The sequence below is a fragment of the Carettochelys insculpta genome, chromosome 17 (assembly GCF_033958435.1).
Source record: "Carettochelys insculpta isolate YL-2023 chromosome 17, ASM3395843v1, whole genome shotgun sequence".
Lineage (NCBI taxonomy): Eukaryota > Metazoa > Chordata > Testudines > Carettochelyidae > Carettochelys > Carettochelys insculpta.
Genome location: NC_134153.1, coordinates 3,408,906 through 3,425,179, shown reverse-complemented (window position 1 = coordinate 3,425,179; position 16,274 = coordinate 3,408,906). Strand labels below are relative to the sequence as shown.

Here is a 16,274-nt window from a genome sequence, read left to right as displayed (position 1 = left end):
CTCAGGTCTGTGCTTTGCAGGAGGTCGGGTGAGATGACCCTGAGGCACGGGTGGGGCTGGCAGATCCCTGCTGCGGATCCTGCCGGCGCCTGCCCGCAAGCTCGTCCATCCTGACCGACTGGGATCCTGCGGGTTCCCACAGCCCTGCCCCAAACCCAGAGCACAAGCAACGCCAAACAGGAATGCCCCGAAGTTCGGCGGAGGTGGGTCCGGCCCTCTGCGGGTCGGACAGTCCCGGCCATGGGGCTGCTTGGAAGGCTGCAACTGCAGATTTAACTCCGGGTCACATCAGAACTGAGCCCCCGAGAGGGAAGCCACAGGGCGGGGCTGGGTGTGGGGGAGGGTGTGGCGCAGGGAAGCCGCTTGATTTCATTCCGGGTAAGAGCGGCAGGACTAGGTCAGAGCAAAGGCCAGTCCAGCCCTGCGCCCTGTATCGGAAGCTCCCTTTGTCCCCGTTCTCCCCGCAGGCATTGCTGGCGGGACTGGAGCTGCCTGGAGCCCCGGGGATCTGCAAGGCCCCCGGGGAGAGAAGATTACCGAGGCACCAGGAGGAGGAAATAACGGGACCCGGGAGGCCACAGACAGCAACAGGCCTGGGCTTGGCGGATTGCAACGAAGGCGGGGGCAGCATTTGCCCTCCGCCCCTCCCCCTCCAAAAGAAAGCGGGGGGGGGCCTCAGCGCTGAGGGTCTGACCCACACCCAGACCCCCCAGGACGCGGGGGGGGGGGCTTTGGTTTGCAGCGCCCTTAGCCGGCGGCCGCTGCAGTCAGGCAGGGACCCCCCACCGCGCGGGTAGAGCCCTGCGCCCGCCGTCGCCGTGGCAACAGCCGCGCGCGGCGGAGGAGGCGGGGGGCGGCGATTCCTGCGGGCGTCGGGCGCCGTGGAGACAAGGCCGGGGGGCGGGGCCGCCGCTCGCCTCCTCCGCTGCGCCGGCGCTGCTGGGACGGTGCAGAGGCTGCGGGGCTGGGAGAGGCGCAGCCGGTGCAATGCCTGCCCGGTGCTGGCGGCAGGCAGGAGAGCCGCTGCCCGGCCCACGCCGCTCGGAGCCGCTCTAAGGGGGGGGTTGAGCTGCGGAGCTTCTCGGCAGCGGGCTCTGGGGACAGCTTGTTTACCGGGAGTCACGGGCGCCTGTGGCCACGGGCACAGCTCTGGCTGCATGCTGAAGCTGACGCTCCCAGGCTGTTGGTTGTGGAGGGTGGGAGGGCGGCTGGTGGCACCCCACCAGTGAGGGGTTTGGGGGTGCTCTGAGCCCGGCTGGAAGCATGGATGGGCAAGAGAGCCCACGGAGCTGCTCAGGCCGGGAGCGGGGCAGGGAAGCCGTGGCACCGGAGCACCTGCCCCATGATGTCTTTGGGGTCACTAAACAGGAGCCGTTTAGTGCTGGGGACTAGCACTAGCCGAAGGTTTAACTGCCTTCTCCCCACCGGGTCCTGGGCCTGCACCACAGCCAGGCCCATGAAGTCCCATGCATTGAAGGGCTCCAATGCCCCCCACTGCCATGATCCACTGGCCACCCATCTGTCGAGTCCACCACGGCCATGCTCGTTCCCATGAAGGGCTTCGCCCAGCTGGCCCAATGCTGGCTAGCCACGGAAGGAGGGGGCTGGCTGAGAGACTCAGGCTGAAATCCTGACCTCACTGGGAACATTGCCCAGGATTTCAGTCCAGCCGGGATCCCAAGCTCTGACCACACCGTGCCTCCCATGTGCCACCGCTCACCCAGCTCCCAGGCAATGGGAGGACAGGGCTGGGTGTGCAGCAACCTCCAGTTGAGCCAAGGCCTCTCTGTCTTTACATGGCCGGAGCTTTCCTGTTCCCAAGAGGCACCAGGCCAGGTGCTGCAGCCATCCCTTGCGTGCGTGGGCCTCGGCCTTTCACCCCCAGCTGGGCCCCTGCACTGTAGCACAGCATGCGCAGCCTGGTGCACCCCGAAGGTGGAAGTCCAGGGCATGTGGCGGTGCTGCTCTTTGGGGAATGGTGACACGGTGGAGTGAGACCCACGGAGAACAGGGCTGCCCTCCCCACCGCCCGGGACATCCAGCCTCTCTGCTGAGCCTTGGCCACACCTAGGGCCAACTAGCGCTAACTGCAGTGGGGGAAGCTGAGCACACCAGCTCCTTTCATGGGCCTGTTTTCAATCAGCAACCCAGGGCGAAAGGCTCCCGCACCTCTGCCTCCAGACTGCCTGTCTCCCTGCACTGCGCTCCCATCTGCCAGGCATGTCAGACCCGTCCCGTAGGCCCTTAGCACTCCTGCCTGCCACTGGGAGGCTGTGCGTTCACACACCGCCCTGGGCACTTTACAGGCTGCTCTAAGCTGGCTCCCCTGGCAAACCCAGCTTGCAGCCTGGGCATCTCTCCGGTGCAGAAGACTGTCTCGTATAGCAGGTGAGGGCAGCTGTGCTGGGGTATTCAAGGGTCACTGACATCAGCTGGGTTGGAGTTTGACATGGCTGTTATAATGAGATGGGGGAAGACTATAGATGTTTGGGGTTTGTGTGTTTTTAAACTCTATTAAATCTTTCTATTTGTGATACACTCAATGAACAAGGTATTGTGTCTCCAGCTGGCTCTTTGGCAGTTACTAACCAGCCAGTTTGGTTGCCTGGAGCCCTGTGGCCCCAAGGCCCAAAGGGTGTGTTGGCAGGACACTAGCTTTAGAAATTCCAGGGACTGACTTGATAACATCACCTGTGTTCATTTCCGCTTCCAGCCAGACCTGGGGGTTGAGTTCCTGTTTGCCCCACACTGCCCCCCAAGGCCATGAGCGCTCCCTCGCCTTTACCTGCTGGCCGCGATCTGTGGAGTTGTGGGTCAGTCTGCATACACAATGCATACAGCACACAGACTGCACATACCTTTACAGGTAACTCAACTCTTTAGTCTTCTCTCAGCTCCCAGCCCTCCTGGCAAAACATCGAACATGTAATTTGCTGTTCTAATAGGAGAAGCAAGCCCTGGGCATTGTCTCAGGGTGAGAAGGAGCTTTTCCAGTGAATTGTACACAAGGAGTTTGGGTACAGTTAAAAGCTGGAGGACTTTAGGGATAGGGCATTGAGTTTCAAGTAATTATACTGGGCACAGTCACCATCAGAGCCTCTGGGACATCAGTGGCCCCGTGACCAGGGTTCCCTCTGATTTTTTTCCATCCATGGGCAGAATAAGTTTTGTTGTATGCACGAAGGCATGTTCAGATGTGTACCACCAATGCAAACACACACTGCCGGCTACTTCCAGCTGTGGGCTTTCTGCTAACCAGCTGGGCAGTATTTGAATTCCCCTGGTTGGCCACCCAAGCACTCAGCTTCCAGGGAACAGTGCCCATGACCAGTATTAGGTTCTAATTTCCTCTCCACTCTCCCTTTTCTATGTGCGGAGGGAGTTCTCTTCCCCCACGGTATCATCCTGTCCGTAGCTGCTACCTCTGCTGCCCAGCAGATGTCTCTGCAAACCACACGCAGCAAGTCGCTTTATTTCCTGTTGATCTAGAGAGGTGGCAGGGTGCTGCCCAGGGCTGCTGATGCTCAGGAAGGTCTGGGAGATGGTGCCAGAGAAGGACAGGAGGCTAGAGGCAACTGCGTCCCAGTGCAGCCTGGCTCCTTTGCAATACTTGTATCACTCCTCCCTGTGAGGTTTCCTTATCCCCTCCTTGTTGATGAAGCCCTCAGAGGAGGTCGCCGGTTCCCCCAGTTGGTCTAGCGACCTGAGCCTCAGACTGGAAACACCTGAACTGCTGCAAGCACAGGCCCGTGTCCATGAAACTTCCTGTGTCACAGAAAGAGGCGCCTCAGAGCCCTGGAAAGCGAGGTCTCGTCTGCGCTGAGAGAACCTCGAGAGCTCCCAGAACTGCCCTGATGGTTTCCTTGAGCAGAACTCTCCCAACCCTGGCTGAGTGCCACTGCCTGCTTGTTTGCTTCCCTGTGCCCCAGAGCAGGCTGCATTTCCATGGTGCTGCAAATAGTGGTGGGAAATAGTGCCAGGTGAAATGCTTGTAAAACAGAACCTTGCTTTCTCTACCTGTAAGAAGCGGGATACTAATTCCTACCCGCCTTTGGAAAGTGCGCTGAGATGCCAGGATGCAAACGCTGTGTTAGACAAGGCATCGTTAAACCTCGAGAGGGACCCATGCTGCCCGCAGGGGCTAGAACTAGGAAATGGGACTCTTGGTTTGGCGTGGAGATCGTGCGAGCAGGGGCATATTGCAGCCATACCTGGGGACGTTCAGGGATAAGACAGCAACAGAGCATCGGGCTGAACTACTGGGAACAGCTCCAGGAAGGGAAGGACTGGGGACAGGAGAGAGGCAGCATACAAAGTAGCAGGGAAATTTTCTGCAAAAAAGAGTTTTGACCCAGAATCCCATGAAATTCACAAAAATGTTTTTGCAGGATTTTAATGCATTTTGGAGGGGCCGTGCGCTGTGACATGTTGCTGTTTATATGCCTGATTTTGTAAGCAGGTAACTTGGTGAAATTTGTGTTACAATATCCCAGCCAAAGCCCAGGTCAGGCTGTGGCATGCTGCTTCCTTCCAACTGTCTGTTGCACTTTCAGATGGACATTTTGTTCTTCGTTCCATGCGTGTGTGTATGCACACGCGTGTGCTGTTCAGCACTAGTGGGCGTGTAGCTCCAGGTCTGGAGAAAGTGATCTCTGGGTCCTCTTTCTAAACCTGGGAGGTGATGCTCTGTATGAATGGATGATGCTATTTGGACTCTAAGCACATGGCTTGTGAGATTTGGCAGATTTTGTGGTCCCTGTGGGGCTGCTTAGACAGGGTTCAGCTGGCTGGATCAGAGGAAGGAGCAGGCTGCTATTCCAGCCGTGGGGTTCTTGTGCGCAGAGAAGAAGGATCTGATTCTGCGCTCCCCACTGGGTAAATCGGGAGGAACTCTGTTTTAATCAGTTGTGTAACACTAGTGTCAGGCTGCCAGTGTGGGAGAGCTAAACCAAAGACAGAGGTACAAACCGAACAAGAAGCATGCCTGAGGCAGACCAAGAATACACTTTATTCCATAGTCACAACAATCAGAATAACCATTAGCCGAGCTTTCACATAACCAGTCCGGGACATGTCACACACACTGTTTGGATGTACCAAGTGCCGTTACTTCCCCTTATCTAAAAGCCTATTTCTCCAATACAACAGATACAGGAACCTCGTCACGAACACAACATTACAAAAGAAAACCCAGAGCGCTTGTAGCACCATTTGCAGGCTGGGGCTTTTCTCCCTCAGCACCTGCGACAACTGTAAAGCGTTGGGAGAGGTTTGGGGGAAGGGATGGGGTTGGCATCCCCAGAGCCCTGCTGGCCACAATCTGTGGAGTTTGTTCCTGAGACAAGTTTTTATGTATCGATAGCGATGACTCGAATGGGTCACACACACGCACGCACGCAGGGGGCAGCGAATCACAGGCAGCGGGGCGGGGGCGTCACAGCAGAAACTAGCCAAGCAGTAGGTAGAATGAGAGGGGAGTCAGAACGTGGGGGACAGCGCGCATGGCTAAGGGACGAAACCCACACGTCACAACGGTTCACCGGGGTTCACAAGGCCTTCTCCTGGGACGGGGGAACAAGAAACGCCTAGAGGGGGAGCAGAGAGGAAGCAAACGCTCTTTGTGCTTAAAGGGGGCTAAAGAGTTGCACTTCCCTCTCCCCAAGGCCCCGGCTGTGATCAGGCCCCAGACGGGAGGACGCCACCTGGAACTAACAGGAACCAGAGCCTGCTATTCCCCCGGGGATCTCTCAGGCCAGGGAGAGCCCAGCAATCCCCCTGGCCCCTGCCAGCCCCAAGGGGCCGAGGGAACCTGGTCTATACAGAGCACGTTTTGGCCGGCAGCCCTGGGGCCTGCCCCCACCAAGAGGAGCAGAGCCTGGCCAGGGGCAAGCGCTGTGTTTTGCAGTAATCCCTCCAGCCTGGAGTTCCCTCCACCTGAGGGCTCCCCCGGCTCTGCCCCCTCTGCCCAGGGGGGGCCTGCCGTTCTGAAGGGCACATGCACAGGGACCAGGCAGAGCAGCTTCCTCTCCTGCCTGGGAGCTGCGGACTAGGGGAAGGGACAAGCAGCTGGCCAATGAAACCCACCTCTCCCTACAAGCACAGGGTGAGGCGTGCCCCCCGCCTGCCCCAGGTGCTCCCAGGGGTTCGGCTAGCAGAGAGCATGCGACGCTCTGGCTGAGGTGGGGCACACACCACCCCCTCTCCCTCACACCCCTGTGCCCAGGCAAGCCACCTCCACCCAGGCGCCCGAGGATGGCACCCTTTGAGCCTCCATTCTGCCCCCAGGCCCAGCCGATCTGCACCTAACCCTGGCCCCTGTTCCTGGCTGGACTGTCTGCACCAGGTACCCCGGGCACTTCTGCTCTCCCTGTGCGCCCCACGTAGAGGAGCCGGGAGGAAGCAAACGCTCTTTGTGCTTAAAGGAGGTTGAAGAGTCTCATTCCTCTCTCCCCAGCATCCTGCTTGCACCTCCTGCCGCTGTGATCTGGCCCACTGGGAGGACCCTGCCTGGGGCCTGCTCCTGCGGATGAGTTGTAAACTAACAGGAACCAGAGCCTGCTTTTCCCCAGAGGATCTCTCAGGCCAGGTAGGGAGAGCTCAGCATTACCTCCAGTCTCCTGCCTCCCCCAGGGGGAACCTGACCACTTCCCTGTGGGCCACAAGAAAGCAGGAGATCTGTGGTCGCTTGTGTGGGAGGTGCTGGGAGTTTGCTGGTTGTGCCGCACCTGCTGAGCTGCACCCTACAAATTGTCCTGCCTCCTGCTGGTACCCGATTCCTGCAACTACCCCTTCCTGTGAAACACTCCAGGGCCACTCGGTGTACTGCCCTTCTGGCCACACCTATCTCAGAGCACGCCGCTGCTCTCTCCCTCTCCCCTACTTTGTGAGATGTGACTCAGGACTTCCTCGGAGCCGAGTCTTGCGGGCATAGCTGTGAACAGGCAATGCTCACTTTAAAATTACCCTCTGGGCCCTGCCACCCTAGGGACGGGCGTGTCGGATCCCCAGGAGCTAAGAGAGCCATGCCTTGGGGAGTAACCCGCATCCCACCTGCTAGCAAACCAGCCATGTGCTTTCCTGGCTTGCACGAACAGGAAGAGGGAAGCACTGCACTGGTAGCCCCACAATCTCTGCCACAAGAGGATAAAACACCCCATCATTATGATGACTGGCCAACACTTTCTCCTTGCACACACTGCAGCCGAACCCATTTCCTCAGAAGGCCAGGGCTTCCTTGGGGCAGGGCGGTCCTGACTCTGACTGTGTAAAAGGATGTTGCTGGTTTGCTTTCCACAGCAGCCAGGCTGTGGCTCTGGGTGACCTCTGGAAGCAGGCTGGCAGAACTAACCCCATAAAGGTCCATTCAGAGCCCACTGAATGCGCTGGGTAAAAGCCTGACTGCCTCTGACTCAGCCCAGCATAGGACCCTGTGCGCAGCAGGGTGCACCGGGCGCTGCTTCTCCTGGACAGAGCTGAGCCACCCCCAAGGCTGTCTCAGGCCTCACTTGAACACAGAACAATAAAACAGACAGAGTCCAGGAAGGCACAGAGATCCTAAAGGGCTCTGGGTGTCCTGAAAAGGCCTGGAGGGGACAGACCCTCCTGCAGCCAGCATGTGCGGAGGGCACCTCCGTGCCTGGATTCCTGAGGATCAAAAGTGACGGGAAGGCCCCGCCCTCCTCTGTATGGGTCTAAAACCCTTTGGGATCCCCTGCCCTGCCAAGTGTCCTGAGGAGAAGGGAAGGGGTGGGGTTTCGTTACAAAGGACCTGTCTGGCCTCTGTCTCGGGGGAGAACGCTGCAATGACGCAGATGGGCTGCAGCGAAGGCCTCTGTCCCCGCCTTGTGCCACAGCGGGCGAACGAGCTGCCTCGAGCAGGGCATTGGGGAGCATCTGTCACTTGTGTGGCTTTCCAGGGGCTTATTTGGTTTGCTAAGGGCCACTCCAGCAGCGTGTTGCCTGCTGGGGTGGGGGAGAAGGAATGGGTGGGCTGCAGGAGGGGCCATTTGTTCTGCTCAGTCGGGGTCCTGGCTTTTTCAGATTTGAATTATGGGCTCAGTGCTCTTTAAGCCTAGCTTATACATTTGAATCCATCTACAAACACACACACGCGCACGCGCGCGCACACACACACACACACACACACACACATCTAGACTATTTCTCAAACATGTCCAGAGAGCTCAGCTGGCAGAGGGAGTGGGCAAAGTCCTTGGGAAAGGACTTCCAGAACATGCCCACTTGTCCCAGTTCAAAGTCTAACATCTGGGCCACTTCAACCAGAGCTGCCAAAATCACCGCTGGATCAAAGCAGACAGCGGTTGCCACCAGGCCCTTGCCCCGGGCCTGCTTTTCAGGGGCACCACTCACCACGGCTCCCAGCCAAGGCGCTAGACACTGGGTACCCTGAAAATCATGCTGGCGTTAAGAGCCTGGACTTTTTGATCCCCTCTGAGTGAAGGTCTCGTTCACACCCAAGCAACTCTGGACTTTTCGCCTCCGCCGCGTCTGAATGGAAATTCTCGCCGTGGTGCGCCCAGGGGAAGTCTGACCTAGAGTCAAGTGGCTGCCTGAGAAGCAGGCCTCAGAGCCACACACAGGTGAGGCAGCACCACTGAGAAATGGGGACAATGTGGTGCACCCCTGGGACTGCCTTGCTGGGGGTGGGGCTCCAGGGCAAAGGAAACCCCCCTATAGCTTGTGTAAAGCACAAGCTCCCTGGCGAGCCAGGGCTGGGGGTGGCTACAGGGCTAGGAGCCATCCCAGCCTCCGACAGGACAGTGTGATCCCTGACCCACCCTCTCCAGACAACTGGGATTTCGTCTCACCATGGCGAGTCGCTTCCTGCAGCGGGGCCTCCCAGTCTCCGGCTGCTGCCAGGGAGCAGCTGGCCCCCTGTCTAGGGTCACCGAACAGAGCACATGCATACCTGGGCAGAAAGATCCCTTCCTTCTGCAGCATTGTGCCATGCCTTTAAATCGGAGCCTGCCATTGCAGCCATACATTTCCAGGTGGCAGCAGGAGGAGGTGGTTTTACTGCATGAAGGAGACATTAGCAAAGGCAAGCAAAAGCCCAGCCCAAGAGCTCTGCCACCAGGGCCCTCCCTGCCTGGAAGCCCCAGGTCAGCAGCCTGCAGGGAAACCAGCCCTAAGGCCCAGCTCCACAAAGGGACACAGGCTCCGTGCCGCACGCTGGACAATTTTATTCTCCCTTCAGTTATCATCAGCTAGAGGGTCATTGGTCCCTTTTAGGTGGTCGCTTAAGGCAGATTTCCCTGGGACTTCACTTCCCCAGCACGCCCTGGCTCCGCACACTCTGTCCACTAACAGCTTCCCCTGGGCAAGTCTCAGCACAGGTGAGACCCAAGACCAGACTGGAGCTGGACCCGGGTCTTAAATAGCGCAGGGCTGGGGTGGGTAATTGGCCAGCAATGCCAGAGCCCAGGGCTTGGACGCCTGGTGCTAAAACCAGGGTGTAAGGCAGAAGGAAGCAACACGTGCCGCTTCCCACGCCTCCGGCACACCGCTCGTGTTAGCAGGAAGCAGGCTCCTTCCTAGGAACAGGCCCCCCACACGGACGGCGTAGCTGCCGGCACGAGCGTCTGGAGAGACGAACGCCAGGCTCTCGGATCCACGTGCAAATCACGTGCGTGCAACTTCGCTCTTTCCCAAAGTGAGTTGCGGGGAGCGCACGCGCCATGGCCACCAGGCAGGGACGGACGCTTGTCCCACCTGAGCCCCTGGGCTTCAGCAGGCTGGGAGAGGGAAGTTACGCTCTCCCTCACCTCCCCATAAACCCAGTGGTGGCCAGATTCATGGGGCTCTTTCCCAAGGGCTGTTGGAAGGAAGAAAGGAAAAAACGAAGGCAGGTTTGAAAACGCACTGAAAGAAAAGCAAAGGAGACTGGCAATTCCCGGGCATGCAAAGGACGGGGGCTGGTGTGGGACGATTCCCGGGGAGGGGGCAGGCGGGTTCTGCTAGCAGGAGAGGGCAGGGAGAACAAACATGGGGCAGAAGAGAGATGGAGTTGGGGGAGTGTCTCTCAGCAGCGGAGGATGGATGACGGCAGAGCTGAGCAGCGGTGGGGGAAGGGGAGATGGCAGGAGAGACGCGGTTCACAATGAAAACCTGATTAGACAGTCACATTTCACGGCCAAATAGAGGCCGGGTCGAGCCCCGTGCTCCCCCAGGCTTCAGGAGTGAAAGGCGATGAGCCAGCCAGGCACTGAGCTGCAGCCCCTCTGGCTCTTCACCTGAGCTGGGGGACAGTAGCGCTGGGAGAGGTGGGTGTGTGCGGCGGGGGGATGGGGCGATCAGGGGAGTGTCTGCCTTTGAATGCGTTCAAGGCAAAATACCTGATTCCTGTTTGTAAACAGCTGGTTTTTCTTCCTGTTTTTTGATACGACCTGATTGCGGAAAAGAGTCCCCGGCCGGGCGCAGGACTCAGTACGTAAAGACCAAGTCCGAGATGCTGGACATCAGCCAGTCCCCGGCGATCATCTCCGTCACCTCCGGAGTGCAGTAGTCCGGGAATTCAAAGTGAGAAGCCACCCCCAAGGGGAAAAGGTCAAGGTCTTTGTCAAAGCCGGACCAGTCCAGGGCTCCGCAGGCTGGGCTTGGCTGGGCTCTCCCAGGCAGGGTGCACAGGAGCTCTTCCTCCACCTCTTCGTCAGAGGAGGAGAAGGAGGAAGGTGGGGATGCGGTTGACATCGGGGAGGGGGACCCGCTCTCTGGGGAGCTCACCTGCTCTGGGAAGGGCTCTGTGGTGGGTTCGGGGTCCCTCGGCTGGTGTGGCTCAGTGGAGTCATCCCTCTTGCTCCTTTTCTCCCCTGTTGCCCGCCCGGCGGGGACCATGTGCCAGAACTCCTTGGGGCAGTCCTCAAAGGGCACCTCCGACAGCCGCACCTCAAGGAGGTCCTCTTCCACCTTGAGCGTGGCCTCTCCCGTCTGGCGGCCGGAGGCCGGCTTGGAGGGCTGCCTTCTGCTGGAGGTGACCCTGCCGAGGACGGATGGTTTTATCTTCACGGGGAGCCTCGGCCGGGACTTGCTGGCCCCAATTTTGCCCTTTTTCCTGGGCCGGTACTTATAGTCTGGGTAGTCGGCCATGTGCTTCAGTCGCAGGCGCTCCGCCTCCTTGACAAAGGGGATCTTCTCCGAGTCCTGCAGGAGCTGCCACCTCCTGCCCAGGCGCTTGGAGATCTCTGCATTGTGCATGTCTGGCCACTGGTCCATGATCTTCCGCCGCTCATTCTGGGACCACACCATGAAGGCATTCATGGGCCGCTTGATGTGCCCGCTAGGCGTCTTGCACCAGGCAGGCTCGCCCTTGGTGCCTGCATCCTTCAGCAGCAGGGAGTCTTTGGTGCCTAGCTGGGGACACACCTCCCTCTTGGACTCCATCGTACGGCTCCTCATGTTCCTTTGCTGGACCATGCTGCTGCCGAACCACTCCCAGAAGCTAAATGCCAAGCAGGGTTATTGTCATTGTCCGGACGAAGAGGAGGAGAAGGAAGAATCTTCGGCGTGCTGCGGCCTGGCGGGGTCCTGGGGCCCGTCCGCCCCCTCTCCCCTCCGTCCTGCCAATCAATGCAAGCGGCTTGGCACCTCTGCAAAAACCTGCCCTGGTCCCTGAGCCGGAGGGGGCTTGGCAGAAGGCAGCTGGCTTCTGAACCGGGGGTCCGGTGAGAGCAAGGCCAGCCGGTCCCCTGGCTCCCCACACCCGCCTGGCGCTGCACCGGAGCGACGCCGGGGTCCTGGCCCGCAGCGCAGGAGCCCCCACGGCAGGGGGGAAGGGGATCGACGGGCAATTTCTGGGTCAAAAGCAGCAGGCTCGGCCCGCCCAGGCTCCCCCCAGCCAGTTGCTCCCGGTGGCTGCAGCCTAGCGCCTGCCTCGCCCTGCACGCTGGCTGCCCGCCCTCCCCCTCGCTGCGGCGCCTCCTCTCCGCGCTCTGGCGAGCTGGCAGCCGGCGCGGGCTCCCGCAGACGCTCTCCGCCCCTCGCGTGCGGGCTGGGGGCTGCGCCCGCCGCCCCCACCGCCGCTCGTGTAAACACCCAGGTGCGTCTCCTGTCAATGGGAGGCTCCGCCCAGGCCGGCGCGTCATTGGTTGCCGGGCCGGCAGACAGGATTTGCATCCCCCAATGGGCGAGCGGCGAGGAGGGGGTTGCTAGAGCGAATGTCAAACTTTGGCCTGGGCCCCCTCCCATCACTTACTTGGGGTCTGGACCAGCGGGGGTGGGGGTGGCTGCAGGCCGGGGGGATCCTGGCCAGCAGGGCCCAGGGGTCGGGGTGACTGCAGGCCGGGGGCCCCCTGGACAGCAGGGCCCGTGGGTGGGGGTGGCTGCAGGCCGGGGGCCCCCTGGACAGCAGGGCCCATGGGTGGGGGTGCCTGCAGGCCAGGGGCACCCTGGCCAGCAAGGCCCAGGGGTCGGGGTGGCTGCGGGCTGGGGGCCCCCTGGTCAGCAAGGCCCAAGGGTCGGGGTGGCTGCCGGCCAGGGGGATCCTGGCCAGCAGGGCCCAGGGGTGGGGGTGGCTGCAGACCGGGGGCACCCTGGCCAGCAGGGCCCAGGGGTGGGGGTGGCTGCAGGCCGGGGGGATCCTGGCCAGCAGGGCCCAGGGGTCGGGGTGGCTGCAGACCGGGGGCACCCTGGCCAACAGGGCCCAGGGGTGGGGGTGGCTGCGGGCCGGGGACACCCTGGCCAGCAGGGCCCGGGCCTCCCCTTATACAGCGCTGTGTACCGGGACCCGCTGGGGGAGGGGGAGAGGGAAGGAAGAAGCCAAGCGAATCTCCCATGTGGTCACTGGCGTCCTGTCCTTGTACCGACCCCGATGCTGCCCAGCTCTGGGCTGAGATCTTCGCCCCCAGCAGCCTGCGGCTGCCCCAGGCAGGAAGGGCACTGGGCACCAGAGGGTTGTCACACCAAACCAGGCGGGCACCAGTCAGCACTGCTGGCACAGCCCTGGCCGGCTCTGGGGCCTGGGGCAGGAGCAGCAGGCACAGAAGAGGGTGGTGGCGGGGAGCAAGGGGTGCAAGGCCACAACGCTCAGCGCTTCCTGAGAGCTGGGGATGTTGGTAATCTTGACAAACCGGGCCATGGGTGAGCCCACTCCACCCCTCTGGGGGATGTCTGACAGGGACACGGCCCCTGGTGTCATGTCACTGCAGCCAACATGTTGTACCAGGGACAAACATGGCTGGTTGTCATTTTGCAGGTGGGGAAACTGAGGCACAGCAGGGCAGTGACTTCCTCAAGGTCACGTTGTGAATCTATGGCAGAGCAAGGACTGGAACCCAGAATGCTGGACTCCTGATCCAGTGGTCTAACACCGGGCAACTGTTGCCTTTGGGGGTAAGTGGGGCAGGGGGCCTGTGGGGACACCCCATTTAGCATAGGGGAGTGGTGCACTTCCCAAGTGCTACCCCAAGTCACCTATGAGCACTCTGGATGCGCTCACTTCTAGTCCCCCCCTGCATTTTCCTTCCCTGCTGGAAGGACTCACCTCCGTGCTGTCTGTCTAATCCTTTCTGGGGGATCTCTGCTGCTCCAGGTCTGGCTCAGTTTCACTGCCCCTCTCCAAACCCCAGCCAGTCTCACACAGAAAGCTAGAGGCTGGGGTTGTTGTGTTCCTTCTTTAACTGCATGGGCAGAATCCAGTTGTCCCCAGGTCTTGAGCCTCCATGGCAGGGTTGTTATTTACCAGGGCTATGAAAGCATTGGCCCAGAGCTGGTCTGAGCAGTCTTGCAACGATACTAGCGGTGAGGTGATCAGACCGGTCCGGATGACTTTAGCTGCTCCAGCTGCCCCCCTTTGCCCAGGCACAGCGTACAGCTGTGGGGCATTATGTGCACGCACTGTGGGGACAGACATGTGGTTGGCCCCACCCCAAAGGTTGGCCTTTACCTGTCGGTGCACTAAGAATGTCTTGTATTTAGGCAAGTTGTTAAAAACCAGTTCAGTCCATGCTGGGGATAAAGGTCTCTGGAGTTGTGGTGGCATAAATTGGGTGTAAACAGCACTGCGAGCCCCAGCTCTTCCAAAATCATGAATCAGACCCAAGGTTCCCGCTAGAATTTTCCGTTCATGGGGAGAATAAATTTTATGTGCACCAAGGCACATGTGGATGTGTACCACCAGTAGAAACACACGCTGCTGGCCATGGGTGGCCGTGGATGCTCTGCTAATCAGCAGGGCAGCACCTGAGTCTCTCCTGGGCAGCTGCTAAAGCACTCAGCTTACAGGGAGTGGTGGTCAGGCCCCAAGGTCAAGAGATTGCTAAGCCAGTCACGAGATTTTGAAATGAGTTACCATTAGGTTCTCTGGCTTTGACTCTGAGTCCCTGAGTCTTTGAGGGAGGGGGAGATGAAGGTTCTCCTACAAAAATTAAAAAGTAGAAACTGGACTTTTTGAAAAATAATGACAGCTGAGCATATTAGGTAATCACCTGACTCCAGCAGTTGTACCTTCCAGGAGAACAACTATCACGGGACAGGCAATGAAATCACTAGTGTTGGTCCGACTATGTAACTTTCTGCCAACCCAGACCACAGAGCCGTAGTGGGCAACCTGCAGCCTGCAGGCCACTTGCGGCCCATCTGGGTCGTGTGTTTGGCCCAAGATACTTTGTTTCCTGCTTCCCATGCTAGGGTTGCCGGATTCCCCCAGTTTCCATCTATGTAGGTTTTTTCCTACCGGTGTGACTAAAGTGACATGCGTGTAAAGCCAGGGCACGGGAAGAGAGGTGCGTACCGATGGCACACTTCATTGGCTGTGAGAGCCATGCGCTCCTTCTGCAGCTAAGCAAAGCACTCCTACGGTTCCGTCGGCACTCTGCAAATTCTAGGTATTCCAGTGCAATTAGCAAAACTCGCCTATTCCGGGAGACCCTCTTGATTACGACACCCCTGCAACCCCCTGAGATGAACTAGGGTCACTCATGCAGCTTACTCACTAGTCTAGGTTGCCAAGTGCTGCCACAGTATGGGAGGGCCATAAAGGGTGAGACGTGGGAACACAGTGGACCAACAGCCATATCTTCAAATGTGTGTCCAACAAGGGTGCCTGAAAATCACACATGAAACCATTTGGCCAAATCCACATGCAGTGTCATACCGCAGCTTTAGTACAGTTATACCACCGCTGAGTTCAGCCCATTGCTTGTAGTACAAAAACTTTGCCTTTGTATCCGCTGCCTCGCATTTGCACATGCAAATTGGGTAACTCGGCATGCCCCAGGAGTACTTTATTGCAGCTTCTTTGTAGAACAGCCCATGCAGCTCTCTGGATGCTAGGATGTCTGTGCAGCAGACCTGGGACTTGCTGTCCATGCAGAATGTGGCAGTGTGTTTGACAATGGGGCGAGCATTCAGGAACACATCCCACCTGCTTTTCTCTTTATGCGACAGAGCAAGCGAAGTATTAGAGAGCGGGATGGTGCATGGGCCATGCAGGGGCCTACCTGTCTGAAAGTTCCATGGCGTGTTGACTGCCCTCATTGGCATTGGAACTCTTCCTTAAAGCACGGTTAGGTGATCCCCTCATGATAGAGCATGCTGCGCTCATGGCAGTGGTGCCTCCTGCAAGAGCAGTGAGAGGCAACCTAGGCTAGTGAGTGAGTCTCACGAGTGCCCCTTCTTCATTTCAGTGAGCCGCAAGATTGACGTTACCAACCTCCTAGGATAGGCTAGCTGTGCTAACTGCGCTTGTGCGTCTGGGATTTGCGGTGCGTGTGGGTTGAATCTTAGCAGCACTTTGATTGTATGCAGAAGGCTCACACGGCTTACAATGTTGTGTGTAATCAGCACACACTTCACTTCATGTGCTTTACACATGTGTCACTTTAGGCATACCATATGGAAAAACACTAGGCGGATGAAAACCAGTGGAATCTGGCATCCCTGTGCATGGGCAATGGTAAACCAAATGTCCTGTGGGCCATATCTAGAACCCCAGTGGGATACATACAACCCTCAGGCTGCAGGTTGCCCACTGCTGAGCTGGAGGCACCATCTGGTCTTTGAAGATACGTTAGCACTGCATTTTCAGGCACATCGAAGGTACAATTTAGAATGCAAATATGTGTGCAGTTGTGCATCCAGGTTGTACGCTCCACAACGGCTGTTACACTTGCAGGCTGGGAACGTGCGCCTGCACCGGGCCAGTGCCCTTTATTTCCACAGTCTGTGGTCAGATTTGCATATGCACGGTATCCTCAGAATGACACACACAATGCACAATAGCCATGTGTGGGTGTAGGTACTGATGGAGATGGGGAGGT

At 58.8% G+C, this 16,274-nt stretch overlaps 1 protein-coding gene across 1 annotated transcript; it reads right to left on the bottom strand.

Annotated features, from left to right (window-relative positions):
• Positions 1-9,414: 9,414 nt before the first annotated feature.
• Positions 9,415-11,493, bottom strand: SOX12 (SRY-box transcription factor 12). Its single transcript, XM_075011822.1, has one exon. It carries the CDS (start codon positions 11,431-11,433, stop codon positions 10,444-10,446), a length of 990 nt encoding a protein of 329 aa, XP_074867923.1. The 5' UTR covers positions 11,434-11,493; the 3' UTR covers positions 9,415-10,443.
• Positions 11,494-16,274: the final 4,781 nt, after the last annotated feature.

What these genes read in the sequence shown, in the direction of transcription:
- SOX12 (XM_075011822.1), bottom strand. Translation starts at nt 11,433, where the DNA reads ATGGTCCAGCAAAGGAACATGAGGAGCCGTACGATGGAGTCCAAGAGG.